General features: G+C 39.9%; 1 protein-coding gene across 6 annotated transcripts in view; it reads left to right on the forward strand.

The window, feature by feature from the left end:
- LOC133611487 (sorting nexin-14-like) overlaps window positions 1-25,745 on the forward strand; it is a 71,155-nt gene that overhangs the window by 19,469 nt on the left and 25,941 nt on the right. For 2 of the 6 annotated variants that reach the window (XM_061968311.2, XM_061968310.2), the window contains exons 16-21: window positions 145-203; window positions 3,668-3,811; window positions 6,721-6,853; window positions 8,257-8,443; window positions 13,896-13,979; window positions 18,807-18,907. In XM_061968311.2, coding sequence (XP_061824295.1) covers window positions 145-203; window positions 3,668-3,811; window positions 6,721-6,853; window positions 8,257-8,443; window positions 13,896-13,979; window positions 18,807-18,907 — 708 coding nt within the window. Of the gene's footprint in view, window positions 1-144; window positions 204-346; window positions 374-3,667; window positions 3,812-6,720; window positions 6,854-8,256; window positions 8,444-13,895; window positions 13,980-18,806; window positions 18,908-25,745 lie in introns of all 6 variants that reach the window. The other 4 variants (XM_061968313.2, XM_061968312.2, XM_061968315.2 and 1 more) reach the window with 2 other exon arrangements.

Consider the following 25,745-nt stretch of genomic DNA (forward strand, 5'->3'; position numbering starts at 1 on the left):
ATTGTGCACAGCTGGCTCCCACCCAGCTGTAAAATAAAATGACATCTGATACTATGTAGCTGTGTAATATTAAAGCATCAGGGGTCCATGGAAATGTGGACACATATATATGCATGTATGGATTTTGTTTTTCTGTATTTCCAGTACTTCCGCCAACTTCTAAGAGGAGCTGAGTCCCCCGCTAGGAATTCCAAAATGAGCAGGTTGGTGTCAATTGTACGACTAGTGTGTGGGTGTGTTTGTCTACAGAAAAATGGGGAATTTGTATGTATGACTTGGGTTCTACCTATCTATCATGGGGTGCGGCTTGTGTGTGGCCCCTAACTCCTTATGCATATTGTTCCAGAAATAGCGTCAGTATGGATGACATCCGGTGAGTACAAGGCATCGCCGTTCCCTAACAGAAAAAAACAGCGTCTGGCTGAGCCGTGCTGCAAAATACAAGCCATTATTGTTTGACTCTTCTACATATGAGGATGCGCTGCCTTTTTAACAATGCCATTATTACCTGGCCTTCAGGGAGGAAGTCAATTAGCATGATGTAATACAACACCAGTTCACTAAATGAGCACGCTCTCTTTTTGTGCTAACCAAAGGGAGCACGTAGGCTTGAGGCCCTATTGAGCTCAATTAAGAGTTAATTAACTTCACTGGACACTTATTTAGGTACACATTATACAAGAGCTGCATTAAAAATTCTCCAAAGGTAATAATGCTCACCTTTAATTGGCATATTTTATACCTGAGCCTTCTCTCACACTCTGTCGGAAATAAAACTAAATAATTGTGCCTTTTAACATAAGTTTAGTTTTTATTTTTATTTTTATGAAGTCTTGAAAAACTCTTAACGATCATTTTGCTTCTCAAATACGGTATCAGAAAGTGCTATCTGGGTGATGCAGCGCTGATACACCACTGCAAACTACAACCGTAATAGTGGGCATATTGTTTAATAAAGGCATTTATGTAATGCACCTTTTGTTCCGGATCGTTAGGTGCATCCGCAAAGTGTTCACACCACTTCACTTTTTCCGCAATTTATGTTGCAGCCTAATTCCAAAATGGAATACATTCATTTTTGTCCTCAAAATGCTACGCACAATACCCCATAATGACAACGTGAAAAAAAAACGTTTGCTTCAATTTTGCATATTTATTAAAAATTTAAAAAAAATCAAATGTACATAAGTATTCACAGCTTTTGCTCAATACTTTGTTGATGAACCTTTGGCAGCAATTACAGCCGCAAATCTTTTTGAATACAATGCTACAAGCTTGGCACACCTATCTTTGGGCAGTTTTGCTCATTCTTCTTTGCGTCACTTCTCAAGCTCCATCAGGTTGGATGGAAAGAGTTGGTTTTCATCCAGGATGTCTTTTCACACTCCTGCAATACTTTCTCCCTCTATCCTGACTAATTTTCCAGATCCTGTCACTGAAAAACATCCCTGCCTTCACCATGCTTCACAGTTGAGATGGTATTGGCCTGGTTTCCTCCAAACATGACACCTGGCAGTCACACCAAAGAGTTCAATCTTTGGCTCATCAGACCAGATCATTTTTTTCTCATGGTCTGAGAGTATTCCAGGTGCCTTTAGCCTCCAACAAATAACATTAGTTGGAAACACAGAAGGTGACCAGAATGCCATTTGTTTACAACCGAATGGAATGCTTACAAAGGGGATTCCGACTACCGTAATTTGGACTGGTAGTAGTCGATCCACAGCGATCGTTCTGCCACATAATACCTCAATGCTAACGAGGGGAAATTACACCTCAACGACTGTCGTTGGCTTTGACAGTAAGGATTGCTCGTTTGCATCAAAACAGTTGTTTTTCTCACTACAATAGGGCGAAACCATCCTTGCCCAGGCACATCCTCCTGGTTTTTGGAGTGTAAATATTTTGGATGTTGTCACCAGCCGCTAGACTAGATCTGACCAATCTAATAAGTCTATGAGAACGAACTGACGAAGCCTACTCGGATGAGAGGCAAAACGTCTTTGAAAACAAACCAAACAGTCCAGTTGGGATCGATTGAATGCCCTGAGTTGCTAAGAAATGGTTTCCGTCTGGCCACTCTTTTTTGATTGATTGAAACTTTTATTAGTAGATTGCACAGTGAAGTACATATTCCGTACAATTGACCACTAAATGGTAACACCCGAATAAGTTTTTGAACTTGTTTTCATCGGGGTCCATTTAAATTGATTCATGATACAGATATATACTATCATCATTATACAGTCATCACACAATATAATCATCAGAGTATATACATTGAATTATTTACATTATTTACAATCCGGGGTGTGGGATATGGAAGGGGGGTTTAGGTTTGGTTGGTATCAACACTTCAGTCATCAACAATTGCATCATCAGAGAAATGGACATTGGAACAGTGTAGGACTGACTTGGTAGGATATGTACAGCAAGTAGTGGACACAGAGAGAGAGATCAGAAAGTATAAGAAAAAGTGTCTACATTTGATTGTTTACATTTGATTATTTACAATCCGAAGAGGTATGATGTGTAAGGGAGTGTGTTAGTTTAGGGTTGAAGTTGTCTGGAGGTGTTCTTTTAGTGCGGTTTTGAAGGAGGATAGAGATGCCCTTTCTTTTACACCTGTTGGGAGTGCATTCCATATTGATGTGGCATAAAAAGAGAATGAGTTAAGACCTTTGTTAGATCGGAATCTGGGTTTCACGTGGTTAGTGGAGCTCTTTTTGGTTTTGTGGTTATGGCGGTCATCTACCATACAGACCTGATTGGTGGATTGCTGCAGCAACGGTTTTTCTTCTGGGAGATTCACCTCTCCACAGAAGAATGCTGTAGCTCTGACAGAGTGACCATCAGTTTCTTGGTCACCTCCCTGACTAGACTAAGATGAAAGCAGCAATGTACAGAGACATCCTGGATGAAAACCACCGCTTCCCACATGATGGACCTTGAGAGGTGCTGGGGCGGCATAGCTCAGTTAGTAGAGTGGCCGTGCCAGCAACTTGAGGGTTCTAAGTTCGATTCCCGTTTTCGCCATCCTGGTCACTGCCGTTGTGTCCTTGGGCAAGACACTTTGCTCACCTGCTCCCAGTGCCACCCACCCTGGTTTAAATGTAACTTAGGTGCATCAACACAGTATTGAGCAAAGGCTGTGAATACTTATGTACATGAGATTTTATTTAGTTTTTTTACTTTTAATACATTTGCAAAATGGGCAGCACGGTGGCGCAGGTGATAGTGTCAAAACCCTTTGAGTACCTTGAAGGTAGAAAAGTGCTATACAAGTATAACCCATTTACCATTATTGTGTGTAGACTTTTGAGGACAAAAATATTTTTGTCCATTTTGGAATAAGGCTGTAACATAACAAAATGTGGAAAAAGTGAAGTGCTGTGAATACTTTCCAGATGCACTACTTCAGAAAGTTGGCGTTCGGTTTGGTTGTTTCCTTGTTACCAAGGCAGTTTTCACAGCAGAAGAGAGACGCACGTTGCATTTTAACATGGAAGCATGTAGGAGGTGCCTAAACTAACATCATCATCCACTCAGGCTCTGCGTCGTAACATTGCCGTGCTGCCGATGTGTGTCTGTGTCCACCATTTTGCCTGCCCTGGTATGGTGCATCCTCTCCCTCCATGGGGGGGAAGTAACCCTGTTCTGCTTATAGTTCCTGGGACTGGAGCCCCGACTCTCCGTCCTCACAGTTCACCGCCTCTGGCAGCTCTTCACCTGCATCTTTTAACTCCCTCCATGCCCAGTTAACAACTTTTCCATACGGCTCGCTATCCCACCGCCACTCCCTATCACCCAAGTAAGTCAGGGTCCATCTATCCATCCATCGATGCTGTGGTGCAGTGTGATGTCATGCTGGCGAATTTTAAATCCCCCTCCTTCCCTGCCCCCAACCCTGATCCAACCAGCAGCATGCGGCCAACCATTTATTTATTTGTGTCCTCCATACCAATTAATTGTCATTTCCTGTAACTGTCCCTCACAGAGAATCCATGTACTGTCTTTGTTCTAACACAATAATGCTTCTATCTAAAAAAAACAACTATACGTTAGGTCAGGAAAAAACATAGGCTAATTCATCCCTACAAGGCTGTTTCGCAGGTTTCACTGCTCTTCAGGGGGATCTACCCTGAAGAGCAGGGAAACCTGCGAAACAGGGGATGAAATAACCTCTGTGTTTTTTCCTGACCTAACGTATATTCCGCTCTACCCCGGTATTGAGCACTGTGTAACGGATAAAACACAGAAACCGTGGCTAAAAAAAACTACATTTTGAAATATATCAAGCCAAGGGCAGAGGTTTTAAATTACTTGTAGACAAATGTTAGATTTGCAACAATTTTGTGAACACCATAAAATAAGTTTTTAATGATTTTTAATAATGCATTATGTAAAAACAAATTTTAAAATCAGATTATTCCCACTTTTAAATTTTACCAGTAAGAGTCTCCTTACTCATCTTTGCACTGGCATATGCATTGACTTGATCACTGACTGTATAACAACCTGCCCTGCCTTTTAGGTAACAATCCACAGTAAAGGTATATAGGAGCATGTGCAGGCCAAAATATGGTGTAATTAATCAGCGTATATACATGATTAATGCAATACTTTTTTGTCGTTAATCACAGGGCGTAACGTGTTAATTTGACAGCCCTAGTTTATGCCTAACCAAACTTTCAGGTTTTATACTTGTAGGTCAATGCAAGAACACTGTTTTTGTGTGCCATCCAACATAGATTGTCTAACATCAAGAGGTCAAAAGTCAGATCTCTTGTGACAGACATATTCTTTGACAAGTTTTTACGCAGATCACGCGCAGTACCTGCCATTTAGTGCGACAAGGTGCATGTAAAATGTCAATTTATGAATGACAGAGTGCTTCATATGAACATTTACTGCAAACTTATTCCTGGCCCCTTCCTGCTCTGCCACTGATAAAGATGTAATTGCAAATGTCCACTCACCGTCCCCGGTGGCTCTCAGTGTTGATACACTGGTTGTAAGTTAGACATACTGAGTTTGGTCTCTGCTGAGAGTTGCGGCAGAAATATTTGCTTATATTTTAATTATGTCTGTGATATTTTGCATACAAATAACTGTTGAATAGGTCCAAAACATGCATCTATCGGTCAAATTCATTACACTCAAGTTTAAGTCTAGTAGTGCTAAAATTGTTTCACAGAAAAAGTGAAACATTCTGTTATTTAGCCAGAATTTTAAACTGATGTCTTTAAACTCTCAAGGTTAATTGTTATATATGCTCAGTGGCCTTGTGGTTTAAGTGTCCGCCCTGAGATCGGTAGATCGTGAGTAGGGATGTCCGATAATGGCTTTTTGCCGATATCCGATATTCCGATATTGTCCAACTCTTTAATTACCGATACCGATATCAACCGATATATGCAGTCGTGGAATTAACACATTATTCTGCCTAATTTGGACAACCAGGTATGGTGAAGATAAGGTACTTTTAAAAAAAATTAATAAAATAAGATAAATTTAAAAACATTTTCTTGAATAAAAAAGAAAGTAAAACATTATAAAAACAGTTACATAGAAACTAGTAATTATTGAAAATGAGTAAAATTAACTGTTAAAGGTTAGTACTATTAGTGGACCAGCAGCACACACAATCATGTGTGCTTACGGACTGTATCCCTTGCAGACTGTATTGATATATATTGATATATAATGTAAGAACCAGAATATTAATAACAGAAAGAAACAACCCTTTTGGGTGAATGAGTGTAAATGGGGGAGGGAGGTTTTTTGGGTTGGTGCACTAATTGTAAGTGTATCTTGTTTTTTTATGTTGATTTAATAAAAAAAACAACATACCGATAATAAAAAAAAACGATACTGATAATTTCCGATATTACATTTGAATGCATTTATATTATTATTATTTATATTATCGGACATCTCTCGTCGTGAGTTTAAACCCCGGCCGAGTCATACCAAAGACTATAACAATGGGACCCATTACCTCCCTGCTTGGCACTCAGCATCAAGGGTTGGAATTGAGGGTTAAATCACCAAAATGATTCCTGGGCGTGGCCACCGCTGCTGCTCACTGCTCCCCTCACTTCCCAGGGGGTGAAACAAGGGGATGGGTCAAACGCAGAGAGTAATTTCACCACACCTAGTGTGTGTGACTATCAGTGGTAATTTAATTTAATTTTTACATGTAAGAGCAAGAACCCACATGATTTTGGATGTTATACCACCAAAGATGAGTGCAAACATGAGATCAGCGTGTATGTCTTCCTTCCTTGTTTTTGTTTGCGCTTCGAATTGTCCGAGACCATTTCAACACAAGCGCTCTATTAATTTTTGACTGACACAGCAGATCCTATCAGAATGTTTTTGTCCGCTCTCTGTCAACAGCTGGATATTATCTGACTGATGTATTTTTTAGTTCAATCCAGACATCTGTTCATGCAATCTCTGCTCCCTGCTGTGTGCTACGTTTGCTTATGTCTCCACGGTAACCGATGGAGACATTTCATTCATTCTATGAATGCAGCTCGGCTTTGCTCTGGCTTCCTCAGCTCTCCCCTCCCTTTGTCTGATGCACAGAGATGATACGCTGCAGTGTGCTGTTTACTTCCCTCCCTTGCTATCTGCCACGATCCCTTCCCTGTCATTTTGTTGTTTTTCATCTCCTGCGCGTGGTCTAATAACGCCCCCGTCTGTGACCCGCAGGAGCACGTCAAAGAGAGGCGAGTCCTTTGGGATCAGCCGCATAGGCAGTAAGATCAAGGGGGTTTTCAAGAGCACAACCATGGAGGGAGCCATGTTGCCAGCCTATGGGGTGGTGGAGGGAGAGGATGATCTGGTGAGCCAAAGCCAGTCATTATACAGGCACTCATATTTGGATTGTTTGATTACAGTCATCAGCATGTAATTGTCAGTCACTCATGCAGTGGACTCAATTCTAAATGTGATCAATCCGTGGCATGCATGCCTTTAAAGTGACCACATGAAGGCGTCAGTGAGTCAGGAAAAAAACAGCTCTCAAATGTTCTGCAGAAGTCATTTGTAATAGATAACCGCCCCCAAAGAGTTTGAAATAGATGTATTATTACTTGTGCCCATGTGTGTTTGTTTTTGAAATTATGTGCATGTTCTTCTTTAAATGTTATCTCCTTTCCTTTCTTTGTCAAGGGGGGATGTACACAAGGATATCCTGTGCTTTCCTTGACCTTTCTTTTTTTCTGTCAAGTACAGCCACATTTCTTTTAAAAACCTACTCCCTCCAGTTTTTCCCTATTTGTTCAATGACTCAACATCGATAAGATTATGAAACACATGGAAAATTCATTGGTTGGGATTAAGCAAACCTAAGCTCCGGTAGCCATTGTGACTTTGATCCCTTATCTCAAGGAGAGCTACGTGACTTAGACCAGTGTTTTTCACCCAGATACAGTCTGGTGTGCCGTGGGAGATTATCTAATTTCACCTATTTGGGTTAAAAATATTTTTTGCAAGTCTGCAAATTATGTGTTGTTGTTGTTGAGTGTCGGCGCTGTCTAGAGCTCGGCAGAGTAACCGTGTAATACTCTTACATATCAGTAGGTGGCAGCCGGTAGCTAATTGCTTTGTATATTTCGTAAACAGCGGGAGGCAGCGTGCAGGTAAAAAGGTGTCTGATGCTTAAACCAAAAATAAACAGGTGGGTGCCCCTAAGAAAAGGCATCGACGCTTAGGGACGGCTATGCAGAACAAAACTAAAACTGAACTGGCTACAAAGGAAACAAAAACAGAATGCTGGACAACAGCAAAGACTTACTGTGGAGCAAAGACGGCGTCCACAATGTACGTCCGAACGTGACATGACCATCAACAATGTCCCCACAAAGAAGGATAAAAACAACTGAAATATTCTTGATTGCTAAAACAAAGTAGATGCGGGAAATATCACATGAAACTGCTAAAGGAAAATACCAAAAAAAGACACAAAAATAGGAGCGCAAGACAAGAACTAAAACACTACACAGAGGAAAACAGCAAAAAACTCAAAATAAGTCACGGGGTGATGTGACAGGTCATGACAGTACACCTACTTTGAGACAAGAGCTATAGTGATGCATGCTTAGTTATGGTTTAAAGTCATATCCAACAATTACTGTCAACTGAGTTTCATTTTTTGAATGATTTTTTCAATGCAAAAAATGTGCCTTGGCTCAAAAAAGGTTGAAAAACACTGACTTAGACTTCTACCACGCCCTCACATTCCAGGTGGAGGAAGCCATGATGGTGCTGGAGGATGACTCACCGATAGAGGCAGCCTCCACGCCCAGCACGCCGCGCAATCTCTCTGCCTGGAACATCACCATCCCTTACATTGACTTCTATGACGATGACGTGAAGAGGGAGAGGATTCCGGTGTTCTGCATCGACGTGGAGCGTAACGACCGCAAAGCAGGTGAGCCCACATCAGTGACGTCTGACCAAAACTTTGTCGAAAGTCTACTCTGTGTCTTAAAGGGGTCATATTATGATTTGGAGGAAAAAATAAATCGACATTTACAACACTTCCTGGTGGTTTACATAACAAAGTGAAGTGAATTTTATTTATATAGCGCTTTTCTCTAGTGACTCAAAGCGCTTTTACATAGTGAAACACAATTATTAAGTTACATTTAAACCAGTGTGGGTGGCACTGGGAGCAGGTGGGTAAAGTGTCTTGCCCAAGGACACAACGGCAGTGACTAGGATGACGGAAGCGGGGATCGAACCTGGAACCCTCAAGTTGCTGGCACGGCCACTCTACCAACCGAGCTATACCGCCCCATGAACATGAAATAGAAATAGGGCTGGGGGCGATAGCCTTGGGGTTGGTGGTGGGTTGTCCTTATCGTGGGTGGTTGGGCGGGGGGTGGCCAGCCTGTGCCCCTCTGGCTCTGGGTCTCCTTGGGCTTCCTTCTTCCCCTGGGAGGTGGGGCAGGGTCTGGCTTAGATAGATAGTACTTTATTGATTCCTTCAGGAGAGTTCTCTCAGGAAAATTAAAATTCCAGCAGCAGTGTACAGAATTGAGAACGAATTTAAAAAGTAAAAAGTAAATAATGGGGGCATAAATGGAAATAAAATAGAAAATATAAGAATAAAAATAAAAAGCAACAATAAGAATAAAAATATAACCGAAAAAATAAGAATATAACGAGAAACTAGGCAGTAGTGACCACGTTATGAAAATGTATTGCACTTTTTTTAAAAATTGTTATTGTTTAGCATCCCCTGTCATCCTAGTACCCCCCTCCCCCCAGAGAGGAGTTGTACAGTCTGATGGCGTGTGCAACAAAGGAGTTTTTAAGTCGATTAGTCCTGCACTTGGGATGAAGCAGTCTAGCACTAAATAGGCTCCTCTGGCTACTGATAACGGTATGCAGAGGGTGACTGGCATCATCCATGATGCTCAGTACTTTTTCCATAGTCCTCTTCTCTGCCACCGTCACCAGTGAGTCCAGTTTTATTCCGATCGTGGAGCTGACGCGCCTGATCAGTTTCTCCAGTCTGGAGCAACCACAGACTGGTAGTACAGCCACAAGAGTTTTTTGCAAATGTTGAAGGAGCGCAGTCTCCTCAGGAAGTACAGCCTGCGCTGTCCTTTCCTGTACAAGTGGTCCGTGTTAACAGTCCAGTCCAGCTTGTTAACAGTCCAGTCCAGCTTGTTAACAGTCCAGTCCAGCTTGTTAATAGTCCAGCCCAGCTTGTTAACAGTCCAGTCCAGCTTGTTAACAGTCCAGCCCAGCTTGTTAACAGTCCAGTCCAGCTTGTTAATAGTCCAGTCCAGCTCGTTGTCCACCCACACCCCGAGGTACTTGAATGAGTCGACGGCCTGTACCTCGACTCCCTCGATCACAATAGGCTGTGACCTTGGACTTGACCTCCCAAAGTCAATGACCAGCTCCTTGGTCTTTGACGGATTGAGCTGCAAGAGGTTCCTGTGGCACCAGACAGCAAAGTCCCTTACCAGGCTCCGAAACTCCTCCTCTCTGCCGTCCCTGATGCACCCGACGATGGCTGTGTCATCCGCGAACTTCTGGATGTGACACAGCTCCGAGTTGTAGCAGAAGTCAGCGGTGTACAGGGTGAAGAGAAGAGAGGCCAGCACCGTTCCCTGCGGTGCTTCGGTGCTGCTGATCACAGTGTCAGACGTGATGTCCTTCAGTCTGACGTACTGTGGCCTATCGGTGAGGTAGTTTGAAATCCAGGCAACCAGGCAGGGATCCACTCTCATTCTGTCCAGCTTGTCCTGGAGAAGGCGGGGATGGATAGTATTGGCTTGGGCCCCCCTGCGCTGCTGGGCCGCTACCCCACATGCGGGGGCCCTGGCGGTGCTGCCCAGCTGCCCTGTGATCGTCCCTCTCTTGTGAAAGTTTTTTTTATTTATTTTGAAAATGTATTTATTAATTTATTAGATTTTAGTAAAAAAAAAATGTATCATGTGTGTATGTACTAGGATGTGTGTATATGTATGTACAGTATGTATCTATAATATGGAAATATATATATGTATGTATGTATGTATGTATGTGTATATATATGTATGTGTATATATATATATGTATGTATGTATGTATAGATATATATCTATATTAGGGCTGCACTCGATTAATCTGTCGATTATTAATTTGATTAATCGATTAATAATCGGATAAAAGAGACAAACTACATTTCTATCCTTTCCAGTATTTTATTGAAAAAAAACAGCATACTGGCACCATACTTATTTTGATTATTGTATTAATAAAGGTTTATATATAAAAATAAATAAATAAAATTGCCTCTGGGCATGCGCATAGCATAGATCCAACGAATCGATGACTAAATTAATCGCCAACTATTTTTATAATCGATTTAATCGATTCGTTGTTGCAGCCCTAATATATATATATATATATATATATACATATATATATATATATATATCAGTGACGTGCGGTGAGGTTCATGGCTGGTGAGGCACTGACTTCATCACAGTCAGATTTGCAAACATATAAACCCTAAAGAGTATCTTATTCACCATTTGATTGGCAGCAGTTAACGGGTTATGTTTAAAAGCTCATACCAGCATTCTTCCCTGCTTGGCACTCAGCATCAAGGGTGGGAATTGGGGGTTATTAAATCACCAAAAATTATTCCCAGGCGTGGCGCCGCTGCTGCCCACTGCTCCCCTCACCTCCCAGGGGGTGATCAAGGGGATGGGTCAAATGCAGAGGACAAATTTCATTACACCTAGTGTGTGTGTGACAATCATTGGTACTTTAACTTAACTTTAACTTTACACATACAAACTGTAGCACACAAAAAAGCACATTTAATAAAAAAAAAACTTTATTATGGTCTTACCTTTACTTATAAAATAAGTCCATGAGCCGCTGTTGTGCTGGATTAATGCACCCCCTGACGAGAGTGTTATATCAACTAAAGCCCTCACTTAAACTTTCCACGTGCAAAATTGAATCTATTTAAAAAAGTGTAACCGAGGGTTTATAAATGTCGCCTATACTGTATGAAACTACAAAATAACAAACACAGAGGCTCCAGTTTACACGAGGACCACTTTATTTACGTTCTTTCAAAAACTTCCGCTCAACTCTAACGTGTCATCACTTCCGCTCTTAGCGCCTTCAAAATAAGAGCTCAAGGCATATACTGTAACAGCGCATAACAGGAACTTAACATCACAAAGAGGAAAGCCCATAAAAATAGGTTACAAAAGTTATTTAATAAGAAGCCAAAAAGTGCAAAAACAATAATGTTCATGTTGGAGGAGTTGTGAATTAGGTACACCTGCAGTCTGCAGGTGTACCTAATGTTGTGGCCCTGCAGTCATTCACAACTCCTCCTACACGAACATTATTGTTTTTGCACTTTTTGGCTTCTTATGAAATAACTTTTTAAAATAAATTCAATCTTGCATGTGGAAAGTTTAAGTGTGGGCTTTAGTTGATATAACACTCCCGTCAGGGGTTGCCGTGCATTCTACGGCGGGGGTGCAGGAGGCGAGCCTCAGCCAGTGCGTCTTTTGCAGCCATTTTATGATCGCTCAGCACAATAAATACTTTACACACATACAGTTGTTGACAAAATACACTGTACATTCTATACCTCAGCTAACTAAACTATGGAAATGTATAATATAATTCATATAGCAATACGGTCTCACTGCACAGCAGGCCAGCAGTTAGCCGAGTCCGCAATCCATGGTGAGGCACAACGCAGTGACGTGCCTCAACTGGCTGCTGTTCACCGCACCGTCTCTTCTCAGTATTTGAACGGCAAATGTGAAAATTCAGCGATTTTAAATAAAAATAATCTAAAACGGGTGAAGTTAAATGGAAAATAACTTTATAGTATAATCACTGGATACATATAACAATTTAATTTAAAAAAATTATTTTTACATTTTTTTTCTTTCCATGATGGCAGGTGAGGCCCCGCCTCACCTGCCTCTAGTGACTGCACGTCACTGATATATATATATATATATATATATATATATATATATATATATATATATATATAAACAAATTGAAACCTTTTAAAGGGGTGAATAAAAAACCCGTGTATATCTATCCATCTATCTAACACATATACACATACTGTACATACACAAGCACATATGCGTACATACACTTATGCATATCAATCTATATAATAACGTTGTCCCCCCAGGTGAAACTGGGTAAAACACGGCACACTGATAAACACTTAACCTATTTTTACTATAAAAATCTACAAGGTTAATCTAGTCCTCTTGTCTTTTTCCCCATCCATTTATTTGCTTTAGTTTGTAATTCAAATTTTGATTGCATTTATGTATTGTTGCATTTACATATTTTTTTATTGTTGACAATTGATATTATTATTATTCATTATCAATAATGCTATTTCTATTAGTATTGTTATTGCTCCATTTGTTGTGCAATAATGTTCATTGTCATTTCTGTGTCATTACTATCTACTTGAGTAACTGCTTCTTTGCTATCATTTATCGTATCATATTTGTACATTATGTATTTGCTGATGTTCTGTTTTTGTTGTTGTCGTTGCCTCTCTGTCTTATCCCCCTCTTGTACCTGCAATTTCCACCTCTGTCTTCCTTTTTTTCTTATTTCTATCCCCTCCTGCTCTGGTCCGACTGCGCCAAACATTAAATAAATCCATTTAATCAAGTCAAATACAAATAAGGCAACAAGAAAAGTATCCCACACTTTTGTAAAGTAAATCTATCTAGCATATATGGGCATGTACATCAACAATATGATTTGCCTGAGTGGCAGGACAGGACAAAAAAACAAAACATGAAACAGTGGTAATCTTTGGTCAAGATTTTGCCTGGATTTTGTTTTACAGGCCGTATTTAAGCCGCTTTCTTAATATTTACGTGCCTCCACTTCGACTGCATCTTCTCCCGCCAACTGTGTTGTAATTTTTAGCGCTTCCATAGCGAGTCTACTGACAGATATAAGTTTGCATGATATTAGTGGAGGATTCATGTGCATGTACGAGCCAGTCTGCTCTAAAACAAGAGTGTGGAGAAAAAGAAGCTTATTATGTCGGACTGCAATTGCGGACTTGCGTGAAGCACTTTATGTAAATTTCCACCATTTATGGACACATCCGCTGATGTCACAATTGGGAAAAATGTCACAAATTGAGCAAATTCGGAATGGCTTGTTTGGAGGTGGTATGAAGGAATACAAGATTGTTTTGTAAATATCTCCGCAATGCCTCTATAGTGTGATTTCAAATTTTCGGGAGTTATTCAGATCCCAAATAAACAAAAACAGTTACCAATAAGTAAGAAAAGTTGGTTTTGCATAGTATGTCCCCTTTAATACTTTTTCCTCTTTGTCTTTTATTACAGTGGGCCACGAGACCGAGCACTGGTCTGTATACAGGAGATATCTGGAGTTCTACGTTCTTGAGTCAAAGCTTACCGAATTTCATGGTAGGTTTATTTTCTTTATGCTGTTGCATTGCAGGTAGCTCCCAGAACCATCAAAATGACATTACAATACCTTGTCAAACTCAAGGTTTCCCTTATGTTATTTGCAGTATGTCACAAAAGTAATACTTTTCTTATCTTCTCAAGGGACAACCCTACAGATATACAACTTAGACATAAATACAGTGGTACCTCCACTTAAGAGTGCCCCAACTTCGTGTTTTGAGATAAGAGCTGTTCCTGGGCTAATTGTTAGGCTTTAAATTGCAAGCATTGGTTAGTTGGTGTAGCCAATGTCACAGTGAACCCTGTAAGGTCAACATCTGGTCCTGCTCCCTAGCATTACCTTATAGATAGAGATCAACATAACTTCGTTTTCCCACCATGGGAAGGAAATACAGTGGAATCTCAATTAACAAACTTAATTGGTTCTTGAACATGGTTCGTAAATCAAAAAGCAGTTATGGGCAAGCTACTTGGAAAATGTAGTAAGCTAAGCCACTATTTATTATTCATTAAATGTAGCTAAAGGGGAACACCCACAGAATTTTTAGCAAGCTACACAATAAAAAGGAGCTTGCTATATCAACACTACATATATATAAATATATATCTCAGTGTATAACTTTCCACCAAACAAATAGGTAGATTATAAATAATGCTCAGTTTATTGCTTATTATAATATGTAGAAACTGGAAATATGCCCTCTGTCTGGCTTTTTAACATTTCTTTTAACTTGCAAAGTTGTGGTACTAAGTATACAATGAGGGGGGACACACTAGAGACAAATTAAAGGCAGTTAAACAATAATATTATTAGATAAACACCAAAATACATATACACTCTATTGCAGTGGTTCTCAACCTTTTTTCAGTGATGTACCCCCTTTGAACATGTTTTAAATTCAAGTACCCCCTTATCAGAGCAAAGCATTTTTGGTTGGAAAAAAAGAGATAAAGTAGTAAAATACAGCACTATGTCATCAGTTTCTGATTTATTAAATTGTTTAACAGTGCAAAATATTGCTAATTTGTAGTGGTCTTTCTTGAACTATTTGGAAAAAAGATATAAAAATAACTAAAAACTTGTTGAAAAGTAAACAAGTGATTCAATTATAAATAAAGATTTCTACACATAGAAGTCATCATCAACTTAAGTGCCCTCTTTGGGGATTGTAATAGAGATCCACCTGGATTCATGAACTTAATTCTAAACATTTCTTCACAAAAAAATAAATCTTTAACATCAACATTTATGGAACATGTCCACAAAAAATCGAGCTGTCAACACTGAATATTGCATTGTTGCATTGTAATGAATGGAATAGCCTACTTGATTTGATGTTCAGTTTATGAACTTACATTCATATTTTGTTGAAGTATTATTCAATAAATATATTTATAAAGGATTTTTGAATTGTTGCTATTTTTAGAATATTTAAAAAAAATCTCACGTACCCCTTGGCATACCTTCAAGTACCCCCAGGGGTACGCGTACCCCCATTTGAGAACCACTGCTCTATTGGAATGGGGATTTTTCAGAACAGGATCAATTACCGTTCAAACAGAAACCACAGTTACAAAATGACAATCATGGCAAAACTTAAAAGTGCAAAAACATTTGTCTCACAAAGCAGACTGTAACAAACTCCACCTTAACAGAAATCACGAAAAGTGAACATATTTTTGTGGCAGGACTGGAATCCTATGTAAATTTTATACCAGAGTGAACTAAGCAGCATGGGACAATTTGTATTGCTTGGATTTACATGATGTCACGTCTGGCTCATTAAAACTGGGCGGTGGTCAAGCCAGCATCTGTTCTCAATGGGTACTTGGCGCCATTGAGTTTTTTTCGAAGAAAAATGCTTATGCTTGCGTTGATTTCGGCTGTACAAACCGTTCAAATTGCAAAAAGGATAAACGTTTCTTCAGAATTCCTCGAGAGGTAATCAATAAGGGTGGACGAGTGCAAGATTTTGCGAAAGACCACGCGAAAAGTGGCACTCACTCCAGTCAAACGGAGCAGAGTCGAAGAACGCACATGTTTGCAGAAAGAGAAGGAGGCGGGAAGGAGGGGCCATGTGTGTGGGTTCCCTCTCCTCTCAAAGTGTCACTCCAGAGCGAGTCCCTCCTTCTTTTCAGGCTGGCTTCTTAGCTTTTTTTGGACCCATATTGAGTAAGCAAAATTAACAAAACTTGGAAAATGGAAAGAAAAAAAAAATACATGTTGGAAGCACTGAGAAGTGGTGACGGAGTAATAGACATTGTAAACAGAATATGAAGGAGAGGGCTCTGCACAGGAAGTGAAGTCCCAAAAATGGCTGCGCCCCAAGGCTTCCAGCTGCACACTGAATGAATGAACACATTGTTCGTACGAGACATGGTTCGCACAAAGGCATATTTAGATCGGGCTAAAAGTTTGCAAATAGAGGAGTTCGTAAATCGAGGTTCTGCTGTAAGTGGGTGTTAAAGTCACAGTCGGACATTAAACTTTTCTCCACAAAACTGAAAAAGTGGCTTAAGGAAAATCGGAAGTGTGAGCACTAGAACTGGGTGTAGTGTGGATAAATGGGGCCAATTATTTTCAATGTGCTTTTATTTTTGTACTTGTCTTAATCCTTTTGTATGTGTTTTACACTTTTCTCAACTTAAAAAAAAGCCTAACCAGGGACAAAGGTTTCAAATTAGCCTGTGGCTATATGTCTTATGTACTTTGACATCGGTTACCTGTGGGTAGCAAAGTTTAATTGTACTGTCCCTGTCAAATAAATATATACATTTAAAAAATAAAAATAAGGACAGTGCTGAGAAGAAGTAGATGATATTCATGGCATTTAAAAAACAAACGAGTGTGTGTGTGTGTCGCCAAGTTGGTCAAGCAATTTGAGCGTAGCACTGCTTTTCTGCACCATACTGAAGCAAATTGAGTCCAATGCCAGCCAAGGATGTTAAGATAATATATAAACGGCGTACATTTATCCATGAAAATATGGAAAAGCTACTGATAGGGTGTTTGACTTAGAAGCAGCTGGAAGGAGATACTGTAGAAGGTAAATACTACACATTATTTTTACATTACTTCATAAAACTCCTGTAGTAAGTACATTTATCCATGAAAATATGGAAAAGCTACTGATACGGTGTTTGACGGAAAAGCAGCTGGAAGGAGATACTGTAGAAGGTAAATACTACACATTATTATTATTATTATTATTACATTACTTCATAAAACTCCTGTAGTAAGTACATTTATCCATGAAAATATGGAAAAGCTACTGATGGGGTGTTTGACGGAAAGGCAGCTGGAAGGAGATACTGTAGAAGATAAATACTACACATTATTATTAGATCATAAAACTACTGTAATAGTTGGTAGTAGTACATGCTTTTGTATTGATTTTATACAATATTAAACTCAAGTTTTTTCTTTCTAAATGCATGTTACGTGTTATGTTATGGTGCTGTTTTAAAGGGTGATCAAGCACCAATTAAATTTGCTTAATTTCAATGGGAGACATTTAATTGAGAAGTGTTTTGAGGTAAGAGCTCCGTCATAGAACCAATTAAGCTTGGAAGTTGAGGTACTTCTGTCCGTCGGTATACATTTGCTGTTTTCTAAAAAAAAAAAGTCAACACAGAGCCGTTATATCGCTAAAATACCTGGCAACAGAAGTGATAACACTGAAGGGTGAATATTTAGTGGCATAACCAATTCTATCTGACCCAGTCTTAATCCTTTTTGGCATGAAACGAGTTTGAGTCTGGAGGAGACAACACCTTCTTCCTAAGCAAAGTGTTTGGGCTCATTAGAGGGGCTCATGCTCTGCTTCAGAATCAATACATACTGTTTCCTAACTGATCACAGCTCCCCAGAGTTGGCATCCCCTCGTGTAGCCCAAGACGCAATTATCTTGTTACTCACTTGTGTAGCCAGATATTTACCCAATAATGTCTGCGTGTGGACAATACAGGAAGTCTTTACTGCTATACAAGCTGTACAATGACTACTTGAACGTATATTTTCCTTTGAGAAGATATCCCGTAATAAAATGGTTTCTGAACAGTGAAGGGTGTACTCGCTTATGTAAGATACTGTATGTGTACCTTTCAGTTTTAAGTATCTGCTACAGAATTAGTAGTCTTTGTAGGATTTGGTTTTCGACAAACATTTTTGACAAAAGTTTGCCTCGGTTTTTCGTATACTGCGTGTAACAAAACTAGTCCATTTGACTGAAGAGTAATGTGCCCAAACAAAGAATCCCATGCATTGGTGGCTCAGTCTCTTTATTATTAATTAATTAAAATTATTATTAAAAAACGAGTCACTATGGGGCCAAATAACGTTGCAAGTGCCAGCCCTTTTGATAAGGAAAGAACTGGTAAGAAGTACAAAAGTGGCATCCCTCTCTTCCTCCCGCTCTAATTGTCATCTTTGCAAACAAGTGGTTAGCGAAGATAAAAATTGTCACATTTTCATGTAGCTATTTTATTCGTTATTTACATGTATTTCACATTTTTTTCTGCATATAAAACTACAATAATTATCATTCAAATGTGTGTTATGTTAATATTTTAGTGTGTCTGGTCTAGATGTATTGTAATTACATTATTTCTTATGGGAAAAGTTGTCTGGTGTTTGTACCATATTACTATACAACGAAACCTTCATTAGACCGTTTGGAACGGATTACCAACACAAACTGAGGTACCACTGTGTTCCTCAATGACTTCTAATTTCCACAGTATTTAGTTAGCAACTATGACACATCTGTCGCCCTTGTGCTGGAGTACATTCATGCATTCATTTAATTTGAAATCCTGCTGCAGGATCATTTCCAGATGCACAGTTGCCTTCCAAGAGAATCATCGGTCCTAAGAATTATGAGTTCCTCACATCCAAGAGGGAGGAGTTTCAGGAGTACCTTCAGGTGGGTGTTCAGGTGGCGATTTGCTAATGAATTCAATTTAAAAACCCTGTTTCCATATGAGTTGGGAAATTGTGTTAGATGTAAATATAAACGGAATACAATGATTTGCAAATCATTTTCAACCCATATTCAGTTGAATATGCTACAAAGACAACATATTTGATGTTCAAACTGATTTTTTTTGCAAATCATTAACTTTAGAATTTGATGCCAGCAACACGTGACAAAGAAGTTGGGAAAGGTGGCAATAAATACTGATAAAGTTGAGGAATGCTCATCAAATACTTATTTGGAACATACCACAGGTGTGCAGGCTAATTGGGAACAGGTGGGTGCCATGATTGGGTATAAAAACAGCTTCCCAAAAAATGCTCAGTCTTTCACAAGAAAGGATGGGGCGAGGTACACCCCTTTGTCCACAACTGCGTGAGCAAATAGTCAAAAACTTTAAGAACCACGTATTTAAAGTGCAATTGCAAGAAATTTAGGGATTTCAACATCTACGGTCCATAATATCATCAAAAGGTTCAGAGAATCTGGAGAAATCACTCCACGTAAGCGGCATGGCCGGAAACCAACATTGAATGACCGTGACCTTCGATCCCTCAGACGAAACTGTATCAAAAACCGACATCAATCTCTAAAGGATATCACCACATGGGCTCAGGAACACTTCAGAAAACCACTGTCACTAAATACAGTTTGTCGCTACATCTGTAAGTGCAAGTTAGAGCTCTACTCTGCAAAGCCAAAGCCATTTATCAACAACATCCAGAAACGCCGCCGGCTTCTCTGGGCCCGAGATCATCTAAGATGGACTGATGCAAAGTGGAAAAGTGTTCTGTGGTCTGACGAATCCACATTTCAAATTGTTTTTGGAAATATTCGATATCGTGTCATCCGGACCAAAGGGGAAGCGAACCATCCAGACTGTTATCGACGCAAAGTTCAAAAGCCAGCATCTGTGATGGTATGAGGGTGCATTAGTGCCCAAGGCATGGGTAACTCACACATCTGTGAAGGCACCATTAATGCTGAAAGGTACATACAGGTTTTGGAACAACATATGCTGCCATCTAAGCGCAGTCTTTTTTGTGGACGCCCCTGCTTATTTCAGCAAGACAATGCCAAGCCACATTCAGCACGTGTTACAACAGCGTGGCTTCGTAAAAAAAGAGCGCGGGTACTTTCCTGGACCGCCTGCAGTCCAGACCTGTCTCCCATCGAAAATGTGTGGCGCATTATGAAGCGTAAAATACGACAGCGGAGACCCCGGACTGTTGAACGACTGAAGCTCTACATAAAACAAGAATGGGAAAGAATTCCACTTTCAAAGCTTCAATAATTAGTTTCCTCAGTTCCCAATCGTTTGAGTGTTGTTAAAAGAAAAGGTGATGTAACACAGTGGTGAACATGCCCTTTACCAACTACTTTGGCACGTGTTGCAGCCATGAAATTCTAAGTTAATTATTATTTGCAAAAAAAAAATTAAGTTTATGAGTTTGAACATCAAATATCTTGTCTTTGTAGTGCATTCAATGAATATGGGTTGAAAAGGATTTGCAAATCATTGTATTCCGTTTATATTTACATCTAACACAATTTCCCAACTCATATGGAAACGGGGTTTGTAGACAGCGAGGCTACATTGATGTGTAATTTTCGAATCAAGCCTATGAAGAAGACACATTTTCGTGTCAAGTAAATGCACAGCTTCAGTCACTGCCAAATACTCGACTAATTTGACAATTGTCTCTGAACTGACGCCAGCCCGGCTTCATTTCGCCGTGACATGGTGACATTCAAGTGCAAATGCAGCCTCGGCATTTGTATTCATTCCACTTTCTTTTCTCCCAAGTCACACAAAACCCTTGTCCTTATGAATCCTTCCACGCTAGAGTTCTCTTTTAATTTGAGCGCTATTGATCTCCCCACAGCAGTACATTTTTGGAAGTTGGAACCTTCTCAGTACTCAGCAGCTAGAAGACTTGACTTATGAACATGTTCAGAAAAGAGGAGGCCCTTGCAGTGACATAAGGTGTACCTTGTCAGTCTTCCATCTGGACAAGAAACTAACTAAACATTCAAAGACTATCACTGACTTTTTTGGGGGGTGGGAAAGAGACAAGTTTATAGAATCCAGTACCAGATGTGTATTTTGGAGAGGGAATAAATACCACAAACCCTATGTTATGCAAACATTACACAATCCAACATCTGCAAGTAGTTTTTGATAGCATGCAATGTTTTGGTGGGATAAATGTCACACTTTGTAGAGGAAGGAACTGTGCACATAACTGGATACATTTCTCCCAGACGATCAGCAAATACATTATTTTAATGGTGAAAAATAATAATGAACTACATTGAAAGTAGAGCATACTAGTGTACTGTAGGATTGAATGAACTTTATTAGCTCTTTTTGGAGAAATAGGTCTGTATCTTATACTGACATGTGAGCGTACCAAAACATTTTACCACCATTTAACAAGTGCAACATCTGTATCTGGTAAACTAGGACTTCAACGGTGATTTAAAACAACACACTTAGGGCCCGATGAACTCAAGGTTTGCATGTACTAAAACATGTGCAAACCTGATATCATACTTAAAGCTGATCGACTAAACATGTGCAAAGTGGATTGCGCCTTGTTAGGTGAGCAGAATAAGATGTGCAATCCATTTTGTGTCTCCGTCTTCATTAATATGCAGAATATATGCTCATCATAAAAATGCCCACATTACTGGTAGGAGAAAATGCAAATATATGAAACAGCGTGATTTATCAACACTCATCACCGTTTTGGGTGCACTGTTTTGCATTTTATTTAGCCCGTGTCAGAAGGATGTGCAAACTGACACAGACACTGTGAGACAAGAGGTGCTCGCCCTGCAAAGACAGACAGACAATGGACAGAGAATCCCCCGTCCTGCGTGTGTGTCAACATTTTGGACCGATCGAACTTAAAAATATTAGACATATCGTCCATTCAGCAATTACCTTTTAGAATTTTTTTAGCTGGTGGGTGACTTATGGGGCTAATTAAAATAAATTCTGTTGCGTTTTGGTGTCTATTGGCATATTTTTTGTCATTTTTTTTAAATTTAGGAAATATATTACTATAAAATATATCCTACATGAAAATACATCTTTCAATGTGCATTTTCCTCTTCCAGACGCAGGAATGCGTTAGTGAATCGAGCCACAGCCTTGGGCACAGAATTAAGTGTCAGTGTGCATATGTCTCTGTTGTCTACATTGCGATTCAGAAAAAGTGTTATAGATTACAGATGTGTGCTGCTGGTTCAACACATCGCACATGGGTAGGAGCACATCAACATGAATGTGCAGAAAAATCAAGTGTGTCCGTGGGGAAAGCCCTCATTTAAATAAGGTGGTCTGCACCACTCAGTGTTAGAACACACGCAACACGCCCACTCATTGTACCCGCCGTTTTAGTTTTTTGCACACACTGTTTAGCACGGGGGTCGGCAACCCGCGGCTCTAGAGCCGCATCTGTAGCGCCGTAGTGGCTCTCTGGAGTTTTTTCAAAAATTTATGAAAAATGGAAAAAGATGAGGGGGAAAAAATATATTTTTTGTTTTAATATGGTTTCTGTAGGAGGACAAACATGACACAAACCTCCCTAATTGTTATAAATCACACTGTTTGTATTAAACATGCTTCACTGATTCGAGTATTTGGCGAGCGCTGTTTTGTCCTACTCATTTTGGCGGTCCTTGAACTCACCGTAGTTTGTTTACATGTATAACTTTCTCCGACTTTCTACGTGTTTTATGCCACTTCTTTTTCTGTCTCATTTTGTCCACCAAACTTTTAATGTTGTGCGTGAATGCACAAAGGTGAGTTTTGTTGATGTTATTGACTTGTGTGGAGTGCTAATCGGGCATATTTGGTAACTGCATGACTGCAAGCTAATCGATGCTAACATACTATTTAGGCTAGCTATATGTACATATTGCATCATTATTTCTCATTTGTAGGTATATTTGAGGTCATTTAGTTTCCTTTAGGTCCTCTTAATTCAATTTATATCTCATTATCTGTATGTAATATGGCTTTTAATTTTTTGTGGCTCCAGACAGATTTGTTTTTGTATTTTTGGTCCAATATGGCTCCTTCAACATTTTGGGTTGCCGACCCCTGGTTTAGCATGTGGTATTTGGGAAGAAAAGGTAAAAATTAAGTACATTTAAGATAAAAAAAAAACACTTTACTGAAAGTAAAGAAGTTCAGCACAACCTCAAAAATTGAACCCATCTAAAGTGATACATTTGGAGAACCATTACTGTACTATATTATTTTCTTTTAAAAAGTGAAAAAAAATCCCTTATCTTTCTAAACGTTTTGTGTTATTTTGTGTTAGCACCACGGCAATACAGTACAACAGTGAAAGTGAATTTGAAAAGTTTGGCACTAACCATAGAAATAAGAGTGGCACCAGAAAGCATACGCTGAGTACAATATGAGCAATACAACTAATTGAATATACAGTATTTGACATATACAAATACATTGCTACACTTTATCAATCAATTAAAATGTATTCACTATATGGCCCATAATCACAAGTGCCTCAAAAGGCTTTCACACACTCAAAACAACATCCTTGATTCTAAACCCACAACCAGGCAAGGAAAAACTCAATGACAAAAATGGAAGAAAGCTTGAGAAGGGACAGCAGATTTAGAGACCCCCTTTCCAGGGTGATTGGTTGCAATTGATCTCAAGTTGGTATACTCATTGAATTAATAGATCATGTAGAAGTCCAGTCCATTGGGAAGCTTCCAGGTCCGGCTAGGTGAAAAGTAATCTACCCCGCGTCGCAACACGGGTTAGCTAGCACGTCGTCCAGACTGGTACCTCTCCGGAAATGATTGATGGCCACCTGGTATCAGGAGAAGGGAGGAAGCAGAGCAGAAAATCAGCAGATCCCCTGGTCAAGAAAGGGGTCCATCTAAAAGCACTACACAATAGCTGATAATTTTGACATTAACTGAGGAATATGGTGTGGGGCTCGGTCATCCTGGAGGCTTCTTCGCATCGGGAGGAACCAGTTTAGGTTGCTCGGGCATCGTGTCTTGATGCATCCTGGAAGCCTCCCTGGTGAGGTGGACCGGGCATTCCCAGTCAAAAGGAGGCTCCGGGCTCGACCCAAGACACGCTGGAGAGATTATGTCTCGCAGCTCGCCTGGGAAAGCTTCGAAGTTCCTCCGGTGGAACAGAAAGAGGTTGCAGTAGACCTACTGAGGCTTCTGCCCCTGCGACCCGCGCCCAAGACCCAACCTCCGGGCTGATGATTTTAGGTTGTCCTGAAGAATTTGGAGGTAATCCTATTTTTTCATTGTCCCATTTAAAGCATCAGTTCCATTGGCAGCAAAACAGGCCCAGAGTATAATACTACCACCACCATGCTTAACGGTGGGAATGGTGTTCCTGAGATTAAAGGCCTCACCTTTTCTCCTCCAAACATATTGCTGAGTATTGTGGCCAACCAGTTACATTTTTGTTTCATCTGACATCACATGGACAAAGATAAGACCTTCTGGAGGAAAGTTCTGTGGTCAGATGAAACAAAAACTGAGCTGTTTGGCCACAATAGCCAGCAATATGTTTGGAGGAGAAAAGGTGAGGCCTTTAATCCCAGGAACACCACTCCTACCGTTAAGCATGGTGGTGGTAGTATTATGCTCTGGGCCTGTTTTGCTGCCAATGGAACTGGTGCTTTAAATGGGACAATGAAAAAGGAGGATTACCTTCAAATTCTTCAGGTTGGGTCTTGGGCGCAGTTGGGTGTTCCAACAGGACAATGACCCCAAACACACATCAAAAGTGGTAAAGGAATGGCTAAATCAGGCTAGAATTAAAGTTTTAGAATGGCCTTCCCGAAGTCCTGACTTAAACTTGTGGACAATGCTGAAGAAACTAGTCCATGACAGAAAACCAAAAAATTTAGCTGAACTGCACCAATTTTGTCAAGAGGAGTGGTCAAAATTTCAACCGGAAGCTTCCCAGAAGCTTGTTGATGGCTACCAAAAGCGCCTTATTGCAGTGAAACTTGCCAAGGGACACGTAACCAAATATTAACATTGCTGTATGCAGTGTTGGGTTAGTTACTGAAAACCAGTAACTAGTTACAGTTACTAGTTACTTTATTTCAAAAGTAACTCAGTTACTAACTCAGTTACTTACACCAAAAAGTAATGCGTTACTGTGAAAAGTAACTACGGTATTTAGTTACTTCTTTTTTTCTTCTTTTTTTTTTAAAGCTCCCATTAATGCCCTTTTTGCCTTCATTTCAGTACTGTTATTGCACTGGAGAATAATACAATCTGTTGATCAACTTGACATACATTTTTATTTTCCTTTTAACATAATTAATGGAAAACAGTGCAACATAAAAAGGCATTCCTCCTTTCTTTAAACTTGGACCAATGACCATGAATAAAAAACAAGTTAAAGTGCAACATAAGAAGGCACATCATCTTCCTTGAAACATAAAGCCTGACATCTGGAGTGATGCTGCTGTCTTCCACACTTGGAGCCATGGATTGTAGAATACTTGTTTTCAGTGGCAGGATCATTGACACAGATGGTGAAGTTTCAGTGCTCAGTAGAGATGGAACACTTTTGAGGGGTTTAAGCACCTGGAGGACCTCACCTGCCACTCTCACATCATCATCAGACAGGGTGACATTTGTCTTCAGGGTGTTGTGGGTCAATGCAGAGTATATAGCTGCCTGCTGCTCCAACATATCATAAGTGGAGTTCCACCTCGTTGGGACGTCATGTATGAGCAGGCAGCTTTAGCATTTC

The sequence above is a fragment of the Nerophis lumbriciformis genome, linkage group LG08 (genome assembly GCF_033978685.3).
Source record: "Nerophis lumbriciformis linkage group LG08, RoL_Nlum_v2.1, whole genome shotgun sequence".
NCBI classification, from domain to species: Eukaryota; Metazoa; Chordata; class Actinopteri; order Syngnathiformes; family Syngnathidae; genus Nerophis; species Nerophis lumbriciformis.